A 23,074-nucleotide genomic window follows, 5' to 3' on the forward strand; every position below is an offset into this window, starting at 1 on the left:
CACCCATAGAGTACACACACACATACACATACACATACACATACACACACGTACACACATGCATATACAAACACTGTGTTAACTCTCCAAAATCACCAGCCATGTCTACAGTGCAAACTTCAGCTTTGACATCCCCTGTCCCAGATGGGTTCTATTTCTCTTCTCAGGTCACTGCAGCCCTGGTCTAGAATGACTTAATGAGCAAACTGGGCCAAGAAGTCTCGCCAGATTCTCAGTAGGAATAATCTGGAGACTCAGGTATGCAAACAACTTTAAAAGGGACACAGGGTGGAGCACAGAATTGGAGTCGGGAGAACTGGTTTGAAAAATCCAGCTTCATTTCTGTATGTCCAGTCTTGAGCAAGTTACTTAATCTTTCTGAACCTCAGTTTTCCTGCATCCAGGATGAGAAATGTCCTGTCCCATTCATGTTTAGGGTGATGCAATTAATTCAGGCAAAAGCATTTCATGACCCAAAAAGATCTTTCTGAGTCTGCTTTCCTGTTGGAGACAATGAATCCGGAACTAATGGTATAAATTTCATTCTTTGGTTTATGACCAGGGCTCATTTTGGTAACAAGAATAACAAGTAACACTGGCATCCAAGGTGAGCACTAGATGAACTCCAGAGAAAGCTGCTGGGTTGTGGAGCTCTATTCATAAGTGACCAAGACCACCGAGAGAGGGTTGTCTTGGACTTGTCTGCTTTCCTTGGAGAGAAGGTGGGATCAAATGGAAGAATGGAGTTTAAGTGTATCTGGTTTGGGAGTTTAGAATCATTTGCCCCTGAGAAGTCTTCAATAAGGCGATTACGAGAGGGTACCAGCCTCTCAGGAGCAGTAAGAATGAACACAAAGCTCTTTGCCCCTAACCCCTCATAGCCACTGACTTATCAGAACTAGTGGGGTGACAAAGCCCAGAGGCTGAACAGACTCAGCAGCAACAGGACCCAAAGGCCTGTGGTAGGCAGCCTCCAAGATGGCCCCCAATGAGCCCCTCCTGGCATTCACATCCTAATGAAATCCCCTCTCCTTGAGTATGGGCTACATCTAGAGACTCCCTTCCAACAAATAGAATATGGAAAAATGGCAGGATGTCACTTCAGAGGTTAACTTACAAAAAACCACGGCTTCTATCTCGAGCATGCTCTCTCTCTTGTGCTCTCTCTTGTTCATTCTGAGAGAAGCCAGCTGCCATATGATGAGCTGCCCTATGGAGAAGCCTCGTAGCCAATAGCCAATAACCATGTGAGTGAGACTGGAAGGAGATCCTCCCCCAGTTGAGCTTTCAGATGGGACCACAGCCCCACCAAAGCCATGACTGCACCCTCATGGAGAGACCATGACATAGTTACGTTACACTTGGATTCTTGACCAGCAGAAGTTGCGAGATAATAGATGTTTGTTACAACTGAGCTGTGGGGTAATTTGTTGCACAGCAAGAGATACAAGGCCCCTACCAGATGGAGCCCCTGAAACTAAGAGGGAAGAGAGCTTCCTACACCGCCAGCAGTGGGAGTGATATGACTATATCACCCCACTCCCTTCTCTAGGGAACTAGGCAATTTCTACTGGAAGGAGACAATGTATCTAAGTAAGAATATATAGTTATAAAGTACTGCAGAAATAAAGCCATCCTGTAAAAGGCAATTTTGACCAGGCCATTTATGACACAGCAGACATACTAATGTGGCCAGGGGGTCAGGGATGGAGGAAGGTGTTGAAGGGGGGCTCAGAGATGGTACTGGGACACTTGCCTTGCTTGGTATTTGAGAGATATAGGAAGTTGAAATTGTACAGTGTTCTTTTTAAGATCAGGTAAAAGGGTCTTTGGCATAAAAATGGCTTTGTAAGAGCAGCCAGATCAAAATGTCAGGCTCTATCATGGAACGATTTTATCCAACCCCAACACATACTCTTTGGGATTCTTCCTCTGTCCTAAAGACAGGAGGATTGCTACCAATCTTTCTTTCCTGCTTGTGCGTGCACAGGCACACACATGTACACACACACACACACACACACACACACACACACACACACACAAAATAACCAGGAGCAGGTTTCCTGGGCCCCAAAACACAAGGTCTAAAATGATGTGAATTTCAAGGTCACCGTCTGCCTCACGCCTTACTTGGATTTGAGCTGTTCCAGTTCAACAGGATGAAAGGCACCTGCCCAGAGGCCGAAGCTTCACCAAGAACTCTACAGAGAGCAAGTCCTTGTGGGATCCCATGAGGGTTCCCCCTGCATTGCTCATCAGCTCAGAACACAAGAATGAAGACATTGTTTATTGTGGCTGGTGGAAATGAAGAGCACCTTTATCCTGAAATGAATCCAGTTAGATTCCTGAAGTGCTCTATCTTTAAAACTATTGACTTATCAACACTTAATGACGAATGTCTCCCACGGCCACATATGGTCCTGTGGTCATCTTCCTAAGCAATAAGTAATACCAGTAGTTACAAGTTGCCACAATCCCCAACCCCTGTGGTTCTGAAAGATCCATTCAGCTCTGTTGGGGACAGTTCCTTCCAGTCCAACTTTGTAGCCCTCATGTCTCTAGGTGTCTCTCTGCCTCAGTTTCCCTGTGTAAAATTAAGGATTTGGGTCTCCCGTCTCCCGTCCAGCTATGTCCTCCTGCAGATCTCTGAAACCTCATACCGCAGGCCCCAGAAACTGGAATGCGCTCCGGTTTCCCAATATCCCACCAAATGAATTCCTTATGAGCACAACTTCTGGGTTTATACTAACAGAAAACACTGCAAGGCCTGACCTTCAAAACTCAGCTTGTTCTCACTCCCTGCTGTGTTTTGAGAAAGAAAAGCTAACTTTTGCCCTCTAGGGTGGGAAATGTGAAAGGCACAAGCCGGGCTCCGAGTTGGGACCACAACAAACCCTCCAGGCCCAAAGCCCACAGACCTGGCGCTGACAAGTCTTTCCATCCACCGAGTGGAAATTCTAGACGCAGAAGGTGCCCAGACGGACCCTGCTTTTGCTCCCCTGCCAACCGCTGTAAACCTGTTTCTGTCCCGTTGGAGTTGCAACATGGAGCCAGAAATCTGGAAGAATTTAACACCCAGTCGGTTCAGACACAGGAAAACATTGTTCAAAGCAAACACTGGAATCCCTCCCTCATCATCCAGGAATGTAGAGACTGGGTTGAGATCAGCAGCTTCTCAGAAAAGCCATCGCTATGCTGCTCTGTTTGGGGCTACGGCCCAGGAGGGCCAGGAGGGGCTCCGGAGCTCTGTTCTGATTGAGACGTGGTCAAGCCTGGGAGGTCAGCACGTGGGGCCTCTCCCCCCCGGGGCAAACATGGGCAACCACCACACGCCCACCACCTCCAGCTACAGAACTCACCGCTTCCCTGTCAGACCCCAGCCTGCTTACAAAGGCCCTGTCCTGTCCCTGAACTTGGGAGAGGCTCAGGAGGCAAAGCGCCCTTGAAAACAAGAGGGGCTTGGGATGCTCCGGGATTTTCCATTTCCTTTGCCTGTGGCAGGCTGTGAAAGGGGCACTTTTCCTCGAGGAAGAAAGAAGGCTCTGTTGCCCGGCGAGGGTGCAGTGCCACTAACCAGAAGACGTGTGTGCTCCATGGGATGTGGCCACCAGTGTTCAACCCACTTGGACTAAGACTTAACTAATTCCATCTCCCCAAAGCCCTGTGCCAAGTCCCCACCCCATCTCCCCTGGCTCTGGAGAGTGGAGAGGAAGGACTGGCTTCACCCAGGGGCTGCATAATGGATCCAAGAAAGATGTTACACGTTAAATCACTTGTGTCACTGTGTCCCTCTGCCTCAAATTCTGCCTAATCTCCACCCACATAGATCCAGTTTTGAAACGAGTTGCTAAAACTTTTCTGACAATGTGTAGGACAGAAACTGCAAGTTAGGAACAGCTCAAGGAGAACAACGCAGAGAGCCCTAGATGGCAACTTTGCCCCCAGAAGGTCTGAGGAGAGACATCATGGCGGGACTGCTGGGGAATTTAGGGGAGCAGCAAATCACAGGACAGCTTGTGTCCTTGATCCTGACCATGACACTCACCCTGCTCCTCAGCTCCAAGGGATCCACAGAAAGGGTATTTAATGCCCTCACTTAATATGGATTGAGCGCCTCCTACTGAACTGGGTGAACAAGAGGGACGCCATATAAGCCAGGGAGCATATAAACCAGACCAGGGGTTGGGAAGGGTGCTCCTGGGACCAGAGCAGCTGCGGTGATGGCGGTATCACCTAGGAGCTTGTCAGCAATGCAATTTCTCTGGCCCTACCCCAGTCAGCTGCATCAGAAACTGTGGCATGATGTCCAGTCACCTGAACCCTAATGAGACCTCAGCCAATGCTGATGGGCACCAAGGTGTGAGAATCACTGATCTGACAGCCAACATTTCACTGAATAATAGGGAAAAGATTAATTTAAAAGGTTAATGGTCTGCTTTGGGAAAGGCTTAGACAAAGTGTCTTAACATGCTCCTAGATTCAGAAAAGTTGTGCCAAACTGTGGTGTCCCTGGACATTTTTGATTCCAGTGTCAGAAACACTTTTTCATGTCAGTTGGGTCCCTGGTAGCTTCCAAAAAATTTATTTTGAAGAAGAGGTGAGAGCCGCTTCTCTACTCCTGAGCAATGAAACAGGTGGGATCTTTTACGAGGCAACAACCACCCGGCTTTGTGGAAGGCTGTCTGCTCTGTTGTCTTTTGAGTTCCCCCCTCCGTTAATCCTTGTTGGCCATCAAGGAGGGGATACAACCAGACTTCCTAATTCAGTTGATTTTTAAATAAACTGGCCAATTGATGAAGTTAAATTTTGTTTGTCCATTCAGCAAATCACCTCCATGTTGCCAGATTCAGTTCTCTACTTGGCATTTAGTACAAGCTTGTCTGACTTGTTGGCGGCAATAGATCCCAATGGCTGCTCTCAGACTTCTTCTCTCTCCTAGTTTTGCCGCCTCACAGCCCACCGCTCCAAGAATCCTTGCCAGATCCTGCTTCTCTGCTTAGCTTTAATGCGAGAGAGCTCCATGCTCTGTCCTGGGTGCCCTTCTCTTCATCTATCTGCACACCCTCCTAGTCTAACACCATCGCTGCGCCACAACGCCCACATGGGTGTCTCCAGGCTTCCCTGAGCTCTTCTCAGAGCCTCTATGAACACTCAACTCCAGGTTCATATATCAAACACCCTTCCAGACATCAATTCTTGGATGTTTTATGGATGGGTCAGAACTACCCTGTTCATCACTGAGGTTGAACACACACACACACCAAGACCTGCTCCTCCCCGGCCTTCCCCATTTTACTAAACAGCCCTCGAAACAAACCTTTTGCCAAAAAAACTAAGGAGTCTTTTTCCTCTCCCCTTCATCCTTAAGATCCAATGTATCATCAAGTCATGTCAATGCAGCCTGTAGAAATATCCTGAATCCATTGTTTTGTCTCCATGTTATCATGATGACTAATAACAATAATAATAATAACTCATAGCATGGTTCCATGTTTTAAATATATTAACTCATTGAGCCTTCAAAACTGGGAGTTAAGTGCTACTATTTTGGCCTCTTACAGAGGATAAAATGGCGGCACAGAGAGCCTCAGTGACTTGCTCAAAGCCCTCCCTCTTGTGGAGGATCCAGGATTTGGACGTGGGCACCAGGATCCACGTGATTAAATATTTACAGTGCTGCCTCCATAACCACCAGTACACTCACACAGCCTCCAAACTGGACTCCCTGCTTCTATTCCTAATGCCATACTGTTTATTTTATACACACAGCAGCCAGAGTGGTCTTTCTAATCACGCACATTCACATCCATCCTGGAGGGCTTCCACATAACCCTGGAATGAAATCCAAACCCTTATGAAAGTTGCCTCTCTCTCTCTCTCTCTCTCTCTCTCTCTCTCTCCCTTCCCGCTCCAACCACATTGCCCTTCTGTCCTTGAACTCACCAAATTGCAGCCATTCTCTCCACCTGCAACGGTCCCCCCTGCACATACAGATTTGGTAAAAAGATGAGGTCAAAGATTGAATGGAGAACAGGAATGAGAACTGAACCATGGGGGGGGGGGGAATCAATATTTAAGGAATGAGAAAGAGGAGCCCATGAGAAAACTGGGAAGAGACCCAGAGAGGAGGAAGAACCACCAAGGGAGTAGACTCAAAAAGCCACGAGAAGGTATCTGCAAGGAGACTATGGTATAATTTTTTTTTTTAATTGGTCTTTCTCCCTTACTCCTGGCTCAAAACTCCTAAAACCTTTGGAAATTATTGTCTCTTGTGTGCTCATGAGATGGCTCAGGGGGGAGTTTTAGATAGCTTCAGGATGGTGGCTGATGGCCAGAAAGACCAAGGAGGTAATTAGATGGTTAGAACTTTCGGCTCCACCCCAACCTCCATGAACGGGAGAAGGGCTGGCCATTGACTTCAATCACCAATGGCGATTGACTTAACCAATCGTGGCTATGAAATGAAATCTCTATGAAAATCCCTAAGTGATGGGGTTCAGGGAGCTTCCAGGATTGTGAATACATCAACTTTCTGGGAAGGTGGGGGACCTGGAAAAAGCATGGAAGCTCTGTGCCGCTCCCACCCCATCTCTTCCATGTGGCTGTTCCTGACTACATCCTACTTAATAAGGGAAACATAAGAAAGCATTTTCTTGAGTTTCATGAATCATCCTGGCAAATTATCCAACCTGATGAAAGAGTTGTAGGAAATCCCAAATGTATGGCCAGTTAGCCCGACGTCCAGGTGATCTCTGGAACTTGAAACTGGCATCTGCAATGAGACCGTGCCTTAAAGTCAGCACTAAGAACACACCTATGAGAGCGACTCTGTAAAATGACAGGGTAAAAGCCAGAATTTGTAGAGCTTTGGAATTAAATGGGAAAGAGGAAATCGAGGATAAGGAAAGTAATGACAAATCAGAAATGGAAACTCATGTAGACTAGCACTGCCTCAGGGTGACATATCCTTCGTTTCACTTATTCCTTATGGTAAACCTACGAGAAAGCATCACCACTTTGTACAGAGAAACAGCCTCAGAAAAATCAAGCCATTTTCTCAAAGTCCTACATAGAGTGCATAATGAGGTTGGAATTTAAAACCAATGGAGCCCCTGGCTGGCTGAGCTGGTAAAGCATAAGACTCTTGAACTCAGGGTCATGGGTTCAAGCCCAGCATTGGATATAGAGCCTACTTAAATAAATTAGTTAATTAAAAAAAAAAGAACTCAAAACCAAGTCAGTCGGATTCTAAAACTAGTGTTCCCAACTAGTATGCCATGATTGCCTATCTAGAAACCCAAACAAAATCTACAAATAAACGGTTAGCATTAGTGAGTTTAGCGAGGTTTTTGGATACAAAGAGAGCGTATCAAAGTCATTTGCAGAAAATAAAATGTCTAGCAAGATACTGTGTACAATTGTTTCGAAGGCCTCAAAGTTAGGACTAAATCTAACAAAAGATGTGCAAGTCCTCTTTACGGAAAACTATACCTTACTGAAAAGACATGTTTAAACATCTCTATAAATCAAAGGAGGTACTGTGTTCATTGTCAAGAATACCAATTCTCCTAAAATCGGGCCATAGATCTAATGTGATCTCAAAGAGAATCCCAACAGGAATGTTTATAGAAACTGACAAGCTGATTTCTAAAGTTTATTTAGATATAAAAGGAGCTAAGAATAGAGATGGTAATCTTGAAGACTAATAAACTTGAGGAACGCGCTATGCTGGATTTCAAAAGCCCGAATAATTAAGACACTGTAGAAGGGCATTGTCTACAAGGTGCAACGTGGGATCAATAGACAATTGCTTGGAATAGAAAGCTCAGACAAGGTACGCCTGGGTGGCTCAGTGGGTTAAAGCCTCTGCCTTCGGCTCAGGTCATGATCCCAGGGTCCTGGGATCGAGCCCCACATCGGGCTCTCTGCTCAGCAGAAAGCCTGCTTCCCCCTCTCTCTCTCTGCCTGTCTGTGATCTCTGTCTGTCAAATAAATAAATAAAATCTTAAAAAAAAAAAAAAAAAGAAAGAAAGAAAGAAAGCTCAGAAAAGACCTACCCAATTGGCTCTCTGCAGCAGCGAGTGAAGGACGGTATTTTCATTAAATGGTGCTAGATCACTTGATGTGCATCTGGGAAAATAATTACCTTCTCGTAATACTCCAAAACTCAAGTCCAGGTGGGTCGTACTTGTTAGAACTAGAACAGTGAAGCTTCTAGAAGATAACAGAGGAAAATATCTTCATGCCCTTAGGGTAGAAAAAAGAGTTCTTAGAGTTAAGAATTTCTGTTCAACTGGAAGATGCCATGAAGAGAATGAAAAGTCTGAGAAGATTGTGGTCTTCCATACAACCAAAATGGGCTTCTATTTGGAATATATATTTTTTAAATGTTTAGGGGCACCTGGCTGGCTCAGTCGGTGGGGCATGCGACTCTTGGTCTCAGGGTTGTGAGTTTGAGCACCACAGCGGGTGGAGAGATTACTTAAAAATAAAATCTTAAAAAGATAAATATAAAAATAAATTTTAAATCCTACTAATCCATAAGAAAAAAAACAGGAAAAAAAAACTCAGAAAATTAGCAGAGAAACTTGAATAGTTTCATCACAAAAGACAATATGCAAATGGCACCGTAAACAAATGAAAAGGTACTCTACCCACGGGGAATGTGTATTAAAACCTCCGTGAGATACCACTATACACCCTAAGAATGTCTACAATTTTTTAAACTGACAATGCCAAGTGGAAAAAGAGGAAAGTAATGAGACCACCCATCACGCTGACAGGCGGAATGTAAACTGAGCACAATTGACATCATCTGCTAAAGACAGACATATGATCACTCTTAGACTTAACAATTGCACGCCCAGTTTCAGAAATGCATACCAGGAAAATGCATGGTCGAAAAGGTTTCTAACTGTGATGCTTGTGATATCCAAAAATTGAAAAGAACCCAAATAGCCACCTAGAATAAAAAGGATTTTAAAAAGTGGTATATCCATTGAATGTAACGGCAGGTAGCAACAGAAAGAAACAGGGGACTCCTGAGTACATTTATCCTGAATGAATCTCACAAACATAATACTGCACGAAAGAAGTCTAGCAAAATGCAGTGTCTAGAAATATTTTTACTCAGTGTAAAGGACGGGTGTGATGAGCACAAATTCAGGATAATAGTTATCTCTGAGGATTAGAGAAGAGATAAGTAACGGGAGTGGATGGGCTAGGGGACGAGGGGAGGTCCTGGGGCCTGGCAGCATCCTACCTCCTGACAAGGGTGCTGTTACCAAGTGTCCACTTCTGGTAAGTCACAAAGAGGTAGGCTGGATGTCTTTGGGCACTTGATATATATTTCAAAGTTTCTTAATAATTAAGGTATCAGGACGGCAGGGGAAGGGAGTGGAAGGGACAGGTAGAAATGGGGCAAAAGTTCCTAAAAGGAGGGGTGAGGTGGGGGAGGGCATGGGGGGCTGTGTGTGCACACCTGTGAACGATTCTCTTCGGCATCAGTGGGGAGACGTATACTGGAAGATGGGGACAGGAGAGGATACAGAAGCTCTGGTATAATGGAGGAACAAGGGGGCAGAAGATGGGGGGAGGGTTGGGTCTTCCTGACTATGAGTAAAATAATGGATCATTAGGCCAGAAACCCATTAACAAAAGAGCACAGGGCCTGGAAAAGCAGCGCAGGTGGCTTGCACCGATCAAAGGAGGCCTGGCCATCAGCCAGTGACTTCAAGGCTATAATTAGCAAATTGGCCCTTGTCTCCTTAAGACCAAAAGTAAGCATCTAAAACCAACACCAAAATCATTCTTTCCCGTGTTCCTAAAAACCTTAAAAATATAAAGGTAAAATAAATACTTATTTTAGAGATAAACAATGAAAATTGAAAATCAAAGTAGGCTGAGTATTTCTCAGGGAGCAGGCCTGACCTGCTGCACATTCCTGGTGTCTGGCCCCCGCTGGGCTCTCACTGTCACTTGGATGGCGGATTCCTCAAGCCCCGCCCCCTGTGGAGCCCCGTCTTCTCTCTCTGCAGTGGAGTCCCCGTTTGCTGTAGGCCATGGACATGGAGGTGGGCCATTCCAACTTAAAATACCTCCTCCTAGACACCCTCCTCGAAGCCTGTCCTACCTGCCTGTCTGTCCTGTCATCAGCGATATGGTGGCCTGGGGGAAACTAGGACTGGGGAAGTCCCATGCGGTCCTGGGAAGAAACAGGGCTAGGGGCCAGGACAAGGGTCAGTAGCTGGTAGAGAAGTCTGAGCTGAGATGCACAGACTGGCTGAAGTTTGAACAGCAAAGGACCACGTCAGGAGCCAGAAAAGTGATGTTAGGAGGTCAAGCAGGCAATAGGATCGGAGGTCATATAGGGTCCAGAGACCAGGGACTCAAAGTCATGTGGGAGTATGGCATGGAAGCTCAGAGCTTGAAGCACTGGTGTCACGTGGTGTTAGGTTCCAGTGCTGGACCTGGCTAGCCAGCAGTATAAATCTGGGCTGGTTACTGACCTCTTTTGCCCTCCTATTTCTCTGGTAAAGTGGGCATTGCAGACACATAAGGACGGGGATAGGGATGGACATGGGTTTGGGGTTAGGGATGGAGATGGGGGGAGCACGGAGATGGGCTTGGGGAGCGTGAAGAGACAGGGTTGGGCACAGAGTTGGAGACAGAGATAGGAGCATGAGCATGGGGGTGAGATTGGGAAGGGTAAAGGAACGGGAAGGGGCACAGAGTTGGAGATGGTTGGCCCCGGCAGGAATGAGATGGGGAAGAGAGCTTGCATGTGTACATGAGCAAAATGTCAACCTCACCGGGTGTTTGCTGCCATTTCAAAGCTTGCTTCTGTCCACCTCTTTGCAGGTTGGAGCTCATTCCTAGCAGTGACCGCGCCCTGCCATCTCCAAGCGCGGTAACAAGTCCTGGGAGCAGAGCATCCTCCTGCCTCTGGTCCCATCCTTCTCAGCCTCTCCCATCCAGCCTCGCTCCCTGCCCTGCCTCCCCACCAGCTTTTTCCAAGCGCCCCTCTCCTCTGCTCCTCCCCGTCTGCGTTCAAACGTCGCCACAAGTCCCCGCCTCTAGAAAATTCTTCTCTTGACCCCAAGTTTCCCTGACTTCTATTTTTCTCCTTTTCTCAGTCAAAATTCCCCAGGGAAAGGCCCATACCCGCTGATGCTCTTTCCTCACTCCCCAAGGCCCTGCAGCCTGGCGTTCATCCTCAGAGCTCCATGACAGTCACTGGGCAGGAAGGAGCTAGTGGGGTGACTTGTGAGGCACAGCGATCGGGGACTCCAAAAAGTGGGGGTCGGGCAGACATTCACGAAGACACACACACATGTGCACATGCAAGCACACACATACACACACAGAGACATACACACAGGCACACGCCTACATATACACACACATGCACACAGAGGCCCACATATGCAGATGCACACAGGACACAAATACACAAACACATGCTTACACACATACTGACACACACACACACACACACACAGAGGCACCTACACACACACATATGCCAGCATACACTCATACAGACACACAGGGACACACACAGAGATGCACACACACGCTGACAAACTGATTCCAATATCCAAGGGGCTCTCAGTCTGACTAAAGGAATGAGGAGAGCCCAGGGCCAATCGTGGCTCAGCCTTCTAGCGCAAAAGCCAGAATCCAGAGCACCTGGGTGGCTCAGTGGCTTAAAGCCTCTGCCTTCAGCTCAGGTCATGATCCCAGGGTCCTGGGATTAAGCCTCACATCGGGCTCTCTGCTCAGCGGGGAGCCTACTTCCTCCTCTCTCTCTACCAGCTTCTCTGCCTACTTATGATCTCTGTCTGTCAAATAAATAAATGAAATTTTAAAATATATATTAAAAAAAAATCTAGTTTCTAAAAAGAAAGAAAGAAAAGCTGCTAGAATCCTACATCCAGAGCAGACCAGGGCTTTGCAAGGCTGGAACACTGCACAGCCTGGGGAGGAAGCCACCGTGTACCCTGCATGAGTCCTTGGAAGACATCCCTGAAATAATGTCCACTAAAGTGGAGGGAAGGAGTGCTCTGAAGTCTGAATTTGAACCCAAGAACTCTGGCTTCCCATAGTCTTGCCTCTCTGCAGCTCTCATACTGACTCAGTGTAGTTCAAGCAGGTTCAAAACCCGAGCAGCCAACACAGAGTGGTCTCTGTGGCTGTGGGTACCAGAACCACCACCACGGGGCCCCCGAAGAGACACCTGTTCTTGCTACCCCATCTACACCGCAGTACCTGTATGGATCCTAACTAAGGTCTACTGATTTTTTTTTTTAAGATTTATTTGAGTGAGAGAGTGAGAGAGCACACGAGAGGGGCAGAGAGAGAGGGAGAAACAGGCTCCCCGCTGAGCAGGGAGCCTGATGTGGGGGCTCGATCCCAGGATCCCCACAATAATGACCTGAGCTGAAGGCAGACGCTCAACGACTGAGCCACCCAGGTACCCCCTGAGTGTTATTTTTACTTAATGTCACCTTTTATACCCTGTTCTTATTTTTAAATAAGCCACTTGAATATTCATTTTTTTTTTTTTAAGAAGGCTGTTTATCTTTTTCTGTATAGGTTCCTCTAGGTTTTTAACAGTGAAGGCATTTACCAGTCCTAGCTTAGTATTCTCTTGGTGCTGAGCTCTGTCCAGAGGCCGAGCATCTCTGGGGACATGACACGTGATCCCTTGCTGCCCACCGCCCAGGAGAAAACATGGGTGTGGGGTGTGTGTGTGTGTGTGTGTGTGTGTGTGTGTGTGTGTGTTGTGTTTTGTTTTCCTGTTTAAGTAGAATTGTCACCCTGACGACGGAGTAGAATCACCTGACGGGCTTTTTTAAACATACCCACGCAGGAGCCCTCAGCAAACAAAGTTAATCAGGATCTGGGTAGTGGAGTTTGGACATCAGTATGTGTGACAGAGTCCCAGAGGGGTGTACTACCAGAATTGGCAGCCACTCAGGGAAAAGACTGCCTGACATCCTGGGAATCCTCAAACAAACCGAAGGCTCCCGTGAAGGACCTGTCTTTTCGTTGGTAGCTGGGTGTGTGCGTTTTCACTGTCACCTTGGACTGTCCCCATCAGAGACACCTGCTGCTCTACCCAGACGCCTACCTGAGAGGTCTCGGTGATTCCCCATGCTTCCTCCAGTCCCCTGGTGGTTCTCTTGCCTGGTGCTTATATTTTGTCTGCAAATAGTCTAGTCCTCGATCCCACCTCCCTGTTGTTCTTCTCACTGCAGCCAGCCATCCTCTCTCTGCCACCCTCTCAGGTGGTCCTGACGTCAGGGTAAACGGGCATTGTGACATCAGCAGTCACCATGCTCCCCACCCATGAATCTTCTGTCCTTGTTCTCTTCCTCTTCGGTGAGCCACACAGTCCTCAAACCCTGGTGCTGGAACTGTATTTCCTGTCCCCCTTAGTGAAATGCCTACTATGTGCTGGGCATGATCTCATTCGGGATCTCTTCTGGCCGGAGAGCCAATGAGACATGGATTTTCTTCATTTTATCACACATTTATTCTGCACAGTACCTGGCCACGTACAGAGATGGATGAGACTGGTGGTCAAGTTCCTTGGTGCCAGAATCATCTAGAGAGCTCATGAAGACACAGATTATCAGTCCCAGCCTGGAGTTTCCGATTCAGTATCTGAAGGGTGGAGGCCAAGAATTTACCTTTCCAGCAAGCTCCTTACGACATTCCTCTGAAACAAAATGCTCTTTGGATGAACAGAAGAGAGAACTGCTGTCACCAGGAAGCTGTTTGGAATCAGCCCCCTCCCCTTCACTCCAGTGACCTGTCCATATTTGCAATGGGGTGTGCAGTTTCTAATCCCACCTGTGACCCCAAATCTGAAATATCCTCCAAGATTCAAGGAGGACAGGCACAGAGCCGGCTGGGAAACATGGAGGTGTCATTGCACATATCAACTTGGGATGGAGGTCCAGAGCCAGGCTGGACTTGTCTGTTACAGAGCTATCTGGCCCTTCTGGTAATACCTCTGACATGTTTTCTCCCTACACATTACATAAACCTACCCTCCCTGACTGCCCATGACCCAAACCCCGACTCAGACCCTTGTCACCTTGCTCTGTCCTGACATCAGATCTTTGCGTCCATTCCCACCCCGTAATTCCAATGCCAGTGGGACCACGGCTCCAACCTCTCCTCAGACATGATGGAGGATACTCCAAATAAGGATGCAGAATCCCTGGCCTGGCTGTTTGGAGATGCTCTAGGGCATGCATGAACAAGAAAGGAAATGAGGTCTAAGAATGTTTCATTCTCTCTCCTGGCAAATCTAGGGAAGACTTGGACATCATTGCATCCAAAGATCAAGGGCAGGACTAGTTTAGAGTTGGGGGGATGGGAATGGCAGGTGATCTACCATATCCCATGGTTTCACAAGAACCTCCAAAGATGAAACTTTTAAAGTCTTAGGCAGCTTGAAGGAGTTGTTTGAGACACTTATAGGTCTAGTACTACAGGTAACAGGAGCTGGGTCCCAGCCTGGAAGTGAACCAATCAGTTAAAGAACCAGAGTGACATTGAGAAGTGACATCAGTCCTGCCACCTGACAGCACACAGACGGTGCTTCACGAGGCCATGATGCTAATCACATCCGTGTCTATGTTGTTCATGGCGAAACTCCAAGTCTTGGAAAGAAAATCTATAGCCTGAGCTATTTTCCTCCCACAGGGCTGGCCTGGCCTTTGTTGGCTTTAGGGAGGTGCATTTTTCCCTCCTCTGTGGGCAGCAAATTCCCCACGAGTCAGCACGATGTGCATCTGGGCTCACCCACTGGCTTCTATTGGCTGTGAGAGGGACAAGCCAAGCAAGTGTGCAATGTAAGCCCTGGTGCTCACCAGTCTGGAGATACTCATAGGCTGCCAAAGTCCCTCAGTGTACCTCGCCAGGCTCATCACTGGCCCTCCTTGACAACCTCTCAACAGGCAAATGCTGAGTATGGTTCCTTCCCTTCATTCAGTGCAAAATGAGTTAAGGTACACAGAGGGCCCAAGAGCTCGCTCTCAGTCACCCGTGCCTGCACCCTGTGCCAAGTATTGTTCTCAACTTTTCATGCACTAACTGATCCAGTGTTCAAAATCTGCATGGACCTAACACACAGGTTCTACTCTTTTAATCCCCATTTCACAAATGAAGAAACTGACACAGAGAAGTCAAGTGAGCAGCCCATAGATACACAGTTCCTCAATAGGAGAATCAGATGTGCCAACTCCACAGTACATGCCATTAAGAAGAGGAAATTGGGGGCACCCAGGTGTCTCAGTCAGTTCAGTGTCTGACTCTCGGTTTTGCCTCAGGTCATGATCTCAGGGTTTGGAGATTGAGTCCCACATTGGACTGCATACTCAATGCAGCAAGAACATGCCTGTCCTCAACTTGGGATTCTCTCCCTCTCCCTCTGCCTCTCCCCCTGCCCTCACTCATGCTCTCTTGCTCTCTTAAAAAAAAAAAAATACAGAAGGGGAAACCAACTAGCTCTCTGCATCAGCTCAATGTAAGAACCCACTCAGATTCCATAGTGGGCTTGCTCAGACCCCCAGCTCCCACCTCTCCTACATGCTCTTACATTCTCTTACTCTTTCCCCTCACTACTCCCCAAATGACTAAGTGGATTCAGATGTACCTCTTTAGCCCACACACTTGGATTTTCTGTGAAAACTGAAAAGAAAATCTCAGAGAAAACAGTACTTTCAGTCAGAAGTTTATCAGTTCTCCCTGTGGGTCCCCACCTTGCATCCAGAGTGTTAAACACTAGTACACATCAACCTGTCCTAGTAAGGTTCCCTACAGCCCTGTTTCTCAAGTTGAATAAGCCAAAAGTGGACAAATCAAACCAGGCAATCCACTGCCTGGCCTCTGGCCTGTGATATGGCCTGGAACAAGCTAGTTTTCTCCAGAATACACATAGCATGTTAAAAAAGAACTGGTACTTGGCAACAGTGCTAAAACTTAAAGTACGTCCTGAATGGCATAATGGCCAAGAGGGGTTGTGGAATCACAATTGCATTTCAATCAGCTGATATCCCTTTTATTACACAGGTTCCCCTTTCCTCCCTCCTGTTGTGTCTTTACTTGCTAAAGAAAGAGTTTCCTACAGTCTAGAGTATGTGGATGACATCTCTATGGTGTCCTTTAACTGGTTCCTCTGTCCCCTATGAGTTGGCCATAAGATCTAAAGCCTGGACTGGGTCCAGTTTCACTTTTCAATAGACAGTATGGTAAATAGGAGTGACATAATGCCAAGTTGTGTCTGATTTGTGATGTTAGCAGCTGCTAATGATTGCTGATAAGAAAAGTTATTTCATCAGGAGTTTCAAATTGATATCTTAATTTTACCATTCCTTCTCTGTTTTTTATGCAGACTAAATCTATAAGAAGACATTTCTCATCAACACTGCTTACACTGAGGCTCAGTACATGGGAAAAGTCATGGGTTTCTTTTCTCTTATTTATCAGTCTTCAAAATAATAAACTGGATATTTGCATGCTCAAAAAGTGACTGAAGTTTTTAGATTTTATGATGTACTTACACTTGAAGTGTTTCAATCCATTGCAGTCCTTATTCTTACAAATCCTCAAACTGTCCCTTCTCTAACCAGCCAGAACCTTTTCAAGCTGTTTCCTGAGTCCTTTTGACATGAGTCTAGATGTACTTGATAGCTTCCTTCCTGCTTCTATGACAGGCTGTTCTGGGTGCATCTAAAATATAAGACAATTTCTTTTTTTTTTTTAAGATTTTTATTTATTTATTTGACAGACAGAGATCATGAGCAGGCAGAGAGGCTGGAAGAGAGAGGAGGAAAAAGGCTCCCTGCTGAGCAGAGAGCCTGATGTGGGGCTCGATCCCAGGACCTTGAGGTCATGACCCGAGCCGAAGGCAGAGGCTTAAGCCACTGAGCCACCCAGGTGCCCCTAAGACAATTTCTGAAAGGAGTCCTCTTCCTTTTGGTGCAGAAGGTTGTTGGATGCCACATGAAATTCACTCATAGCTATGTTTGGCCACATCTGAAGCCCTCCCCAGATGTTCTCCACAGGCCCTTCCTGCAGGACCCTGCCAGGAACAACTCAACATACACCATAACATTGTGTCTCAAGGCAGATTTCCAGAGATCTATGGTTGCACTACAAGCTACACTTATTTCACTTAAACACCTGTGGGTCCGGAATTCAAGAAGGGATCAGCTGAATAGTTCTCCAGTCCACATGGCATCAGCCAGGACAGCAGAGCTAGAAGGTCTATTTCCAAGATGACTTCTTTATAACTTGTCTGGCACCGTGATGCTCCCTAATCTCTCCCTTCCTTTCTCTCTCCCCATGGTGTCTCATCCTCCAGACTTGTGCACATGGCTTGGGCTCCTCTCCAGCATGGTAGTCACAAGAGGCATGAGATAGAAACCACAAGGCCAGTTAAGGACTTCCCTAGAACTAGCACAGCTTCACTTCTGCCCTGTTCTATTGGACAGAGGAATCACATCATTTGCCCAGATTCACAAGGGTGGTGCAAGAGATCACACCTTCTGGAGCAATGACAAAGACAAACTGCAGAAGAGCATGTGATTGTCATGGCTATCTTCAGAAAATAAAGTCTCCCACAGTAACTACGCCTAGTCTCAGCCTCGGGAGTCCATTCCCAACAGCACTTTCCCTTGATTCTTTCATTCATCCACTCATCAAACGATTCCTGAATTGGGCTAGTAACTCTTGCTGAGGACTGAAGGCAGAATTTCTTAGAAAATGAGAAAGGTTTGGAAACAACTTCAATTTTTTAAGTTGTATTTCTCATTAATTCCCAGCTTATTTTTATCTAATCTCATAAAAAGCAAACTTTGCCTGTCTTAGGCAAGCTCCAGTATCATCTCCTCTAGGAAGCCTTTCCTGATCTCCCTTTGGGCATATTGATAGATCCCACAGCACCTTGTTCACACACTAGCTGTGCAATGCTTATATCTGATTTGTAGTTGAATTCCCATGCACCCCCAAATAAAGACTGTATTTACCAACTAGATGGCCATGAGACTAAGTTCTGGCCCATGAAATGTAAGTGGAAGTGGTATGTGCAACTTTCAGGAAAGGTCCCAAAGAAGGAGTGTACCTTTGTCCTTTCCTTTCGTCTTTCTTGCTGCCAGGAATACAGACATGATAGCTGGATCTAAAGCAGCCATTTTGTATCATACGATGACTTTGGGAATGGAAGCCACTTACAGCAGAACAATGAGTTAAAGAGCTCAAGTCCTTGACACTGTGGAGGGCCCCTCCCACTCTGGACCCAGTACAAGGTTTTCACATGAGACAGAAATGAACTTCTATAATGAACTTCTATGTGGCTTAAGCCACTGTTTAGGATTTCCTGCCACTCCCAGTTGAACTTAATCCTAGCTGATAAAACTCACATCAAGAGAGTGGGGTGGCAAAATGCAATGCAATGTCTTTTCTACTGAACTATGTACAGAACTTGCAGCTCTTAATGGGGAATACTAATTATACAATGTAATTCTATTTCCTAGGCAGGAGAATGGGTAAGGTCAAATAATAACACAATGGCCTAAACTAAATGCATCTGGTGACACTGTTTACGATGTCAAGAGCCTACAAATGAACTCAATGCTGCTCAAAGAGGGGGAGGTGGGCTGATTAAAATATGGAATATCTGTGTAATGGAAATTTTATGGCTCTGTTTAAGTGAATGAGGCAAATCTCTATCTACAATGATCACAATAAATACTTGGGTAAAAATGCAAGGTCTTTAATATACTATAACCCCAAGGGAAAGCAAGCAAAATCAAAGGAAGCATGTTATACATGAAAAATATGGGCAAAAGTAGGTAACTGCAGAAGCTGGTCAATGGGTATGAGAGGGTTCATTGTACTTGTGTCTCTGTTCATGTGTACCCTAGAGAAACTTCTGTAATAAAAGTGAAAACAAAAAACGAAATCACAGGGTTCTGGGCTCTGTTTTCATTTTTTGTGGGTTTTCTTCGCTTTTTATTTTAAAACTATTTTCAAAGTGCTGCCCTTGTGGGGAAGAAAAAAACCAAAAGGATGAGAGGGGGTAGATGCGTGTTTCGACGTTTGGACATGTATCGGTGATTGGCCTCTGGAGAGCTGCAAAATTCTAGAATTCCAACAGCAACCAAGGAGGGAAAGGAAGACCACAGGCCAAAGACGGGAGATGTGCTTTTCATTCCGTAGTTTGTTGTATCACGTGCCTGCATGAATTGTTCATTATAGAAAAACTAAACTAAAACTAAAAGAATGTATGAAAGAGAGTGTCACTAATCATATGGTAGAATTGCATACTTTCCAATAGGTCCGTAAGAAATACCCTCCCCCTCATCCTGCCCCCTTCTGCTTCCTGTCTAGCTAATTCAGAGTCAGACTTTAAGTTTCAGGTCAAAGGTCATCTTCCACAATGGGACACAGAACTCTAGGGCCTGGAAGAGCAGGCTAGGAACATAAATATCCCAAACAAATGAGCCTACTTCATTAAGGAGTGGTAGGGGTGAATGGCAAATGCCTGCTCAAAAGCCATTGAATTTGAAAATCTTTAAAATACAACAGTAGGTCTGGACCTTGGCTGCAGTCCTGAAAAAAAAAAAATCCTTCCCTATCTCTGGTCCCCACCTTGCACAAAATTGATTGTCCCCTTCACTGTGCCCCAGGGCTCTTTGATCATAGGTCTTTCGATTAACTTATATTGCAGTATAGTTGTCATGTGCCTAACAGGCTGTCGCTCATTGAAAAATTAATGACAATGGTTGTCAGCCTTTCTTGAAGGTATATCGGGAGCCAGGCAAAATATGCCAAAAACTTCACATTGATTATCTCACTTGGTCCTCATAGTCACCCTAGAAATTAGGTACAATTTTTAATCCCCATTTTTCAGAGGAAGAAACTGAGTTTCAGGAAGGTTGTGACCTGCTCAAGGTCACACAAGTAGCAATGAGGTGGGTGGGCAGAGCTTGAATTTGAATCCAGGCAATTTGGCTCCAGAACATACCTACTTTACCAGTACTTCATTTTGGAAGACGGGACTTGTGTCCCAATCCTACTGGCAGATTCAGTGCTAAGACCTTAGCTTAAATAAGACAAAACTAATTCAATAATACTTCATTGGGCAATAGGGCATGCAGAGTTTGCTTCCCTACGTCCATAAACACAACAACAGGGACAATATTTTACTATGTCTCACCTGACTCATGGTTTCTTAAGAAAAATAGCTACTATTATGGATAAACCTTGAAAATATTAGGCTAAGTGAAAGAAGCCTGTCACAAAAGACACCATCTCATATGAATGTCCAGAATAGGCAAATCCACAGAGAGAGAAGGTGGAGTAGAAGTTGCCCAGGATGGGAGCAGGGTGGGTGGGGGAGAATGGAACAATCGAGGAGGTGACAGCTAAAGGGTATTGAGCTTCTTGTTGGCGTGATGACAATTCCCTAAAAGTTGACTGTGGGGATGTTTTCACAATTTTGTTAATACACAAAACAACCATTGAGTTGTACAATTTAGGTTGGTGAACTGTATAGAATGTGAGTTACAGCTCAATAAAGCTGTTTTTTTTTTCTTTTTTCTTTTTTATTAACTATTTTTATTAACATACAATGTCTTATTAGCCCCAGGGGTACAGGTCAGTGAATCATCAGGCTTACACACTTCACAGCACTCACCAAGGCACATACCCTCCCCAATGTCTATAACCCAACCACCCTCTCCCTACCCCCCTACCCCCAGCAACCCTCAGTTTCTTTTGTGAGATTAAGAGTCTCTTATGATTTGTCTCCCTCCCGATCCTAACTTGTTTCATTCTTTCCTTCCCTACCCCCCAAACCCCCGACCCTGCCTCTCAAATTCCTCATATCAGAGAGATCATATGATAATTGTCTTTCTCTGACTGACTTATTCCGCTCAGCATAATACCCTCTAGTTCCATCCACGTTGTCACAAATGCAGAAAATCCATTTCTTTTGATGGCTGCATAGTATTCCATTGTGTATATATACCACATCTTCTTTATCCACTCATCTGTTGATGGTCATCTAGGTTCTTTCCATAGTTTGGCTATTGTGGACATTGTTGCTATAAACATTCAGGTTCACGTGCCCCTTTGGATCACTACATTTGTATCTTTAGGGTAAATATCCAGTATTTAGGCAGGACAGTAAATACCCAGTATTTAGTGTGATTGCTGGGTCATAGGGTAAAAACTGTTTTTTCTTAAAAGGTAACCTGCTGAATTATCCTTCCAAATATATCCCAAAGATTAGATGAGAAGAAGAGATGAACCATACACATAAAAAATAACCAATAATGATAGATTGGACAACTGGCCAAGTAGAGAGAGATCTAGATAGACAGAAGACAAATAGGTAGATAGATTGAGATATGCTTCCTCTTTTATTTTCCTCCATGTTCTCCCTTCTGAGGCCAGCAACTCAAGAGAGCAGATCTCTCAACAAATCATGGCAGTTGCTAGGTTATTAAAAGAAATGCCAAACAGCAAAGACAGTAATACACACCAAGCCACATAGACTCAAATCTTCTTCCACCAGTTCCTCCAGCACTTTCTTACCAGTTCTGTTATTCCCAGTTGTCCAGGCTGCCTGGTTACTTCCCTTAGATATGCATCAAAACCCCCAGCTCTGGACCATGTTATCAAATTGGAGCCCGAGGCACATCTCACCTAGTCAACCTTCAGCTTTCAACTCAAGAAAGAATCTTATAATATAGTTATCCAGAATAGCAGGCAAGCCCATCCGAATTTCTTTAATCTTTGGAACATTTTACGTAATTTATTTTGCAAGAAATCCACATGTTTAATTCCATTTTTCACTGGCAAGTGTTGATATAAGTTCTCATTCTCAGAAGAAGCTCGGGAGTTACTCAGGGTGCTGGCAGAGGGAACGGGAGGCTAGACAGGAGAAAGAACAGATTCTTCGAATCAAGAGTCCTAGAGTGCCAAGAGGAAGAGAACCTGCTTCAAGATGGCCTCCACTGGGGACCCTCACTGACCCATCAACTCGGAACATCTACCATTTCATGCATCACTCCCCAGAAACAAGCAGGAGGAGGAAGGATTCAAGTGCCTCACAAGGGGTTGGAGGCATGAAAGTAAAAGTAAAATCTTGCCCCATGGGAACTAAAACTGCATCACAGGATTTCCCTATGACCCAATTAGGCGGTATCACTGTGATGATCCACAATGCTCACCATTTACAGCTACATCAGGGACATGCATGCTGCTCCCTCCATCTGGAATGCTGTCTCCTCCTCTACTTTGCAAAGTTCTACCCAAGTTTCCAAACTCGTGCTAGCTTCTCACCTCTGGGAGGCCTTCTCTGATTCCACCAGGCAAAGCTCACCACTCCGTCTTTGGACCTCCACTAACGTACCATTCATACTTATCTCATTGTAATATTGTTGGCTCTTCACGTCTGTATACTCTAGTGGTTCAACGGCTTCTTGAGGATAGCAACTGTGTTTTAGTTACTGCTCTATCCAAGACATAAAGTGTTGACAATGTGCCGGCCCCACTTCCTGCTCTGCATTATTGAGCAATTATTTTTTAGAAACCCCATAGTTAATTAAAATAGTGCAGTTATATTGCACGACACTCTTAGTAAATTGAAAAGCATTACTTTTAATTAAGGCATTTTTAAGAGCAGCTTCCAGTTTAAACAAAATTGAGAAGGGTGGTAAAGAGATTTCCCATATAGTGCCTGCCCCCACATCTGCATCCCCCCAGCAGGGTGGTACATTTGCTACCATTGATGAGCCTGCACTGACACATCAGCAGCAGACAAAGTCCATCATTTATCTTAGGGCTCACTCCTGGTATTGTATGGGTTGGGACAAATGTATGACATATTTCTGTCATTATAATATTATCCAGATTGCTTCTCAGCCTTTTGGCTAAGATCAAGCATAATATTATCCAGAATGTTTTCCTTGCCTTACAAATCCATTATGCTCCACACAGTTATCTCCCTTCCCCATCCCCTGTCAACCACTGATTCTTTTAT

General features: G+C 45.5%; 1 protein-coding gene across 3 annotated transcripts in view; it reads right to left on the reverse strand.

The window, feature by feature from the left end:
• The window catches only part of CDRT4 (CMT1A duplicated region transcript 4), a 40,107-nt gene extending 17,705 nt beyond the window's left edge, over nt 1–22,402 (reverse strand). Inside the window, exon 1 of one of the 3 annotated variants that reach the window (XM_082705794.1) lies at nt 22,263–22,402. Coding sequence is in view for 1 of the 3 variants with exons in the window: in XM_082705795.1 (XP_082561921.1) it covers nt 22,263–22,290 (28 nt within the window). In the remaining 2 variants the exon portion in view is untranslated. Of the gene's footprint in view, nt 1–13,138; nt 13,306–22,262 lie in introns of those variants that run through there. The other 2 variants (XM_082705795.1, XM_082705793.1) reach the window with 2 other exon arrangements.
• Between the last annotated feature and the right edge of the window lie 672 nt (nt 22,403–23,074).

The sequence above is a fragment of the Mustela nivalis genome (genome assembly GCF_964662115.1).
Source record: "Mustela nivalis genome assembly, chromosome: 17".
Lineage (NCBI taxonomy): Eukaryota > Metazoa > Chordata > Mammalia > Carnivora > Mustelidae > Mustela > Mustela nivalis.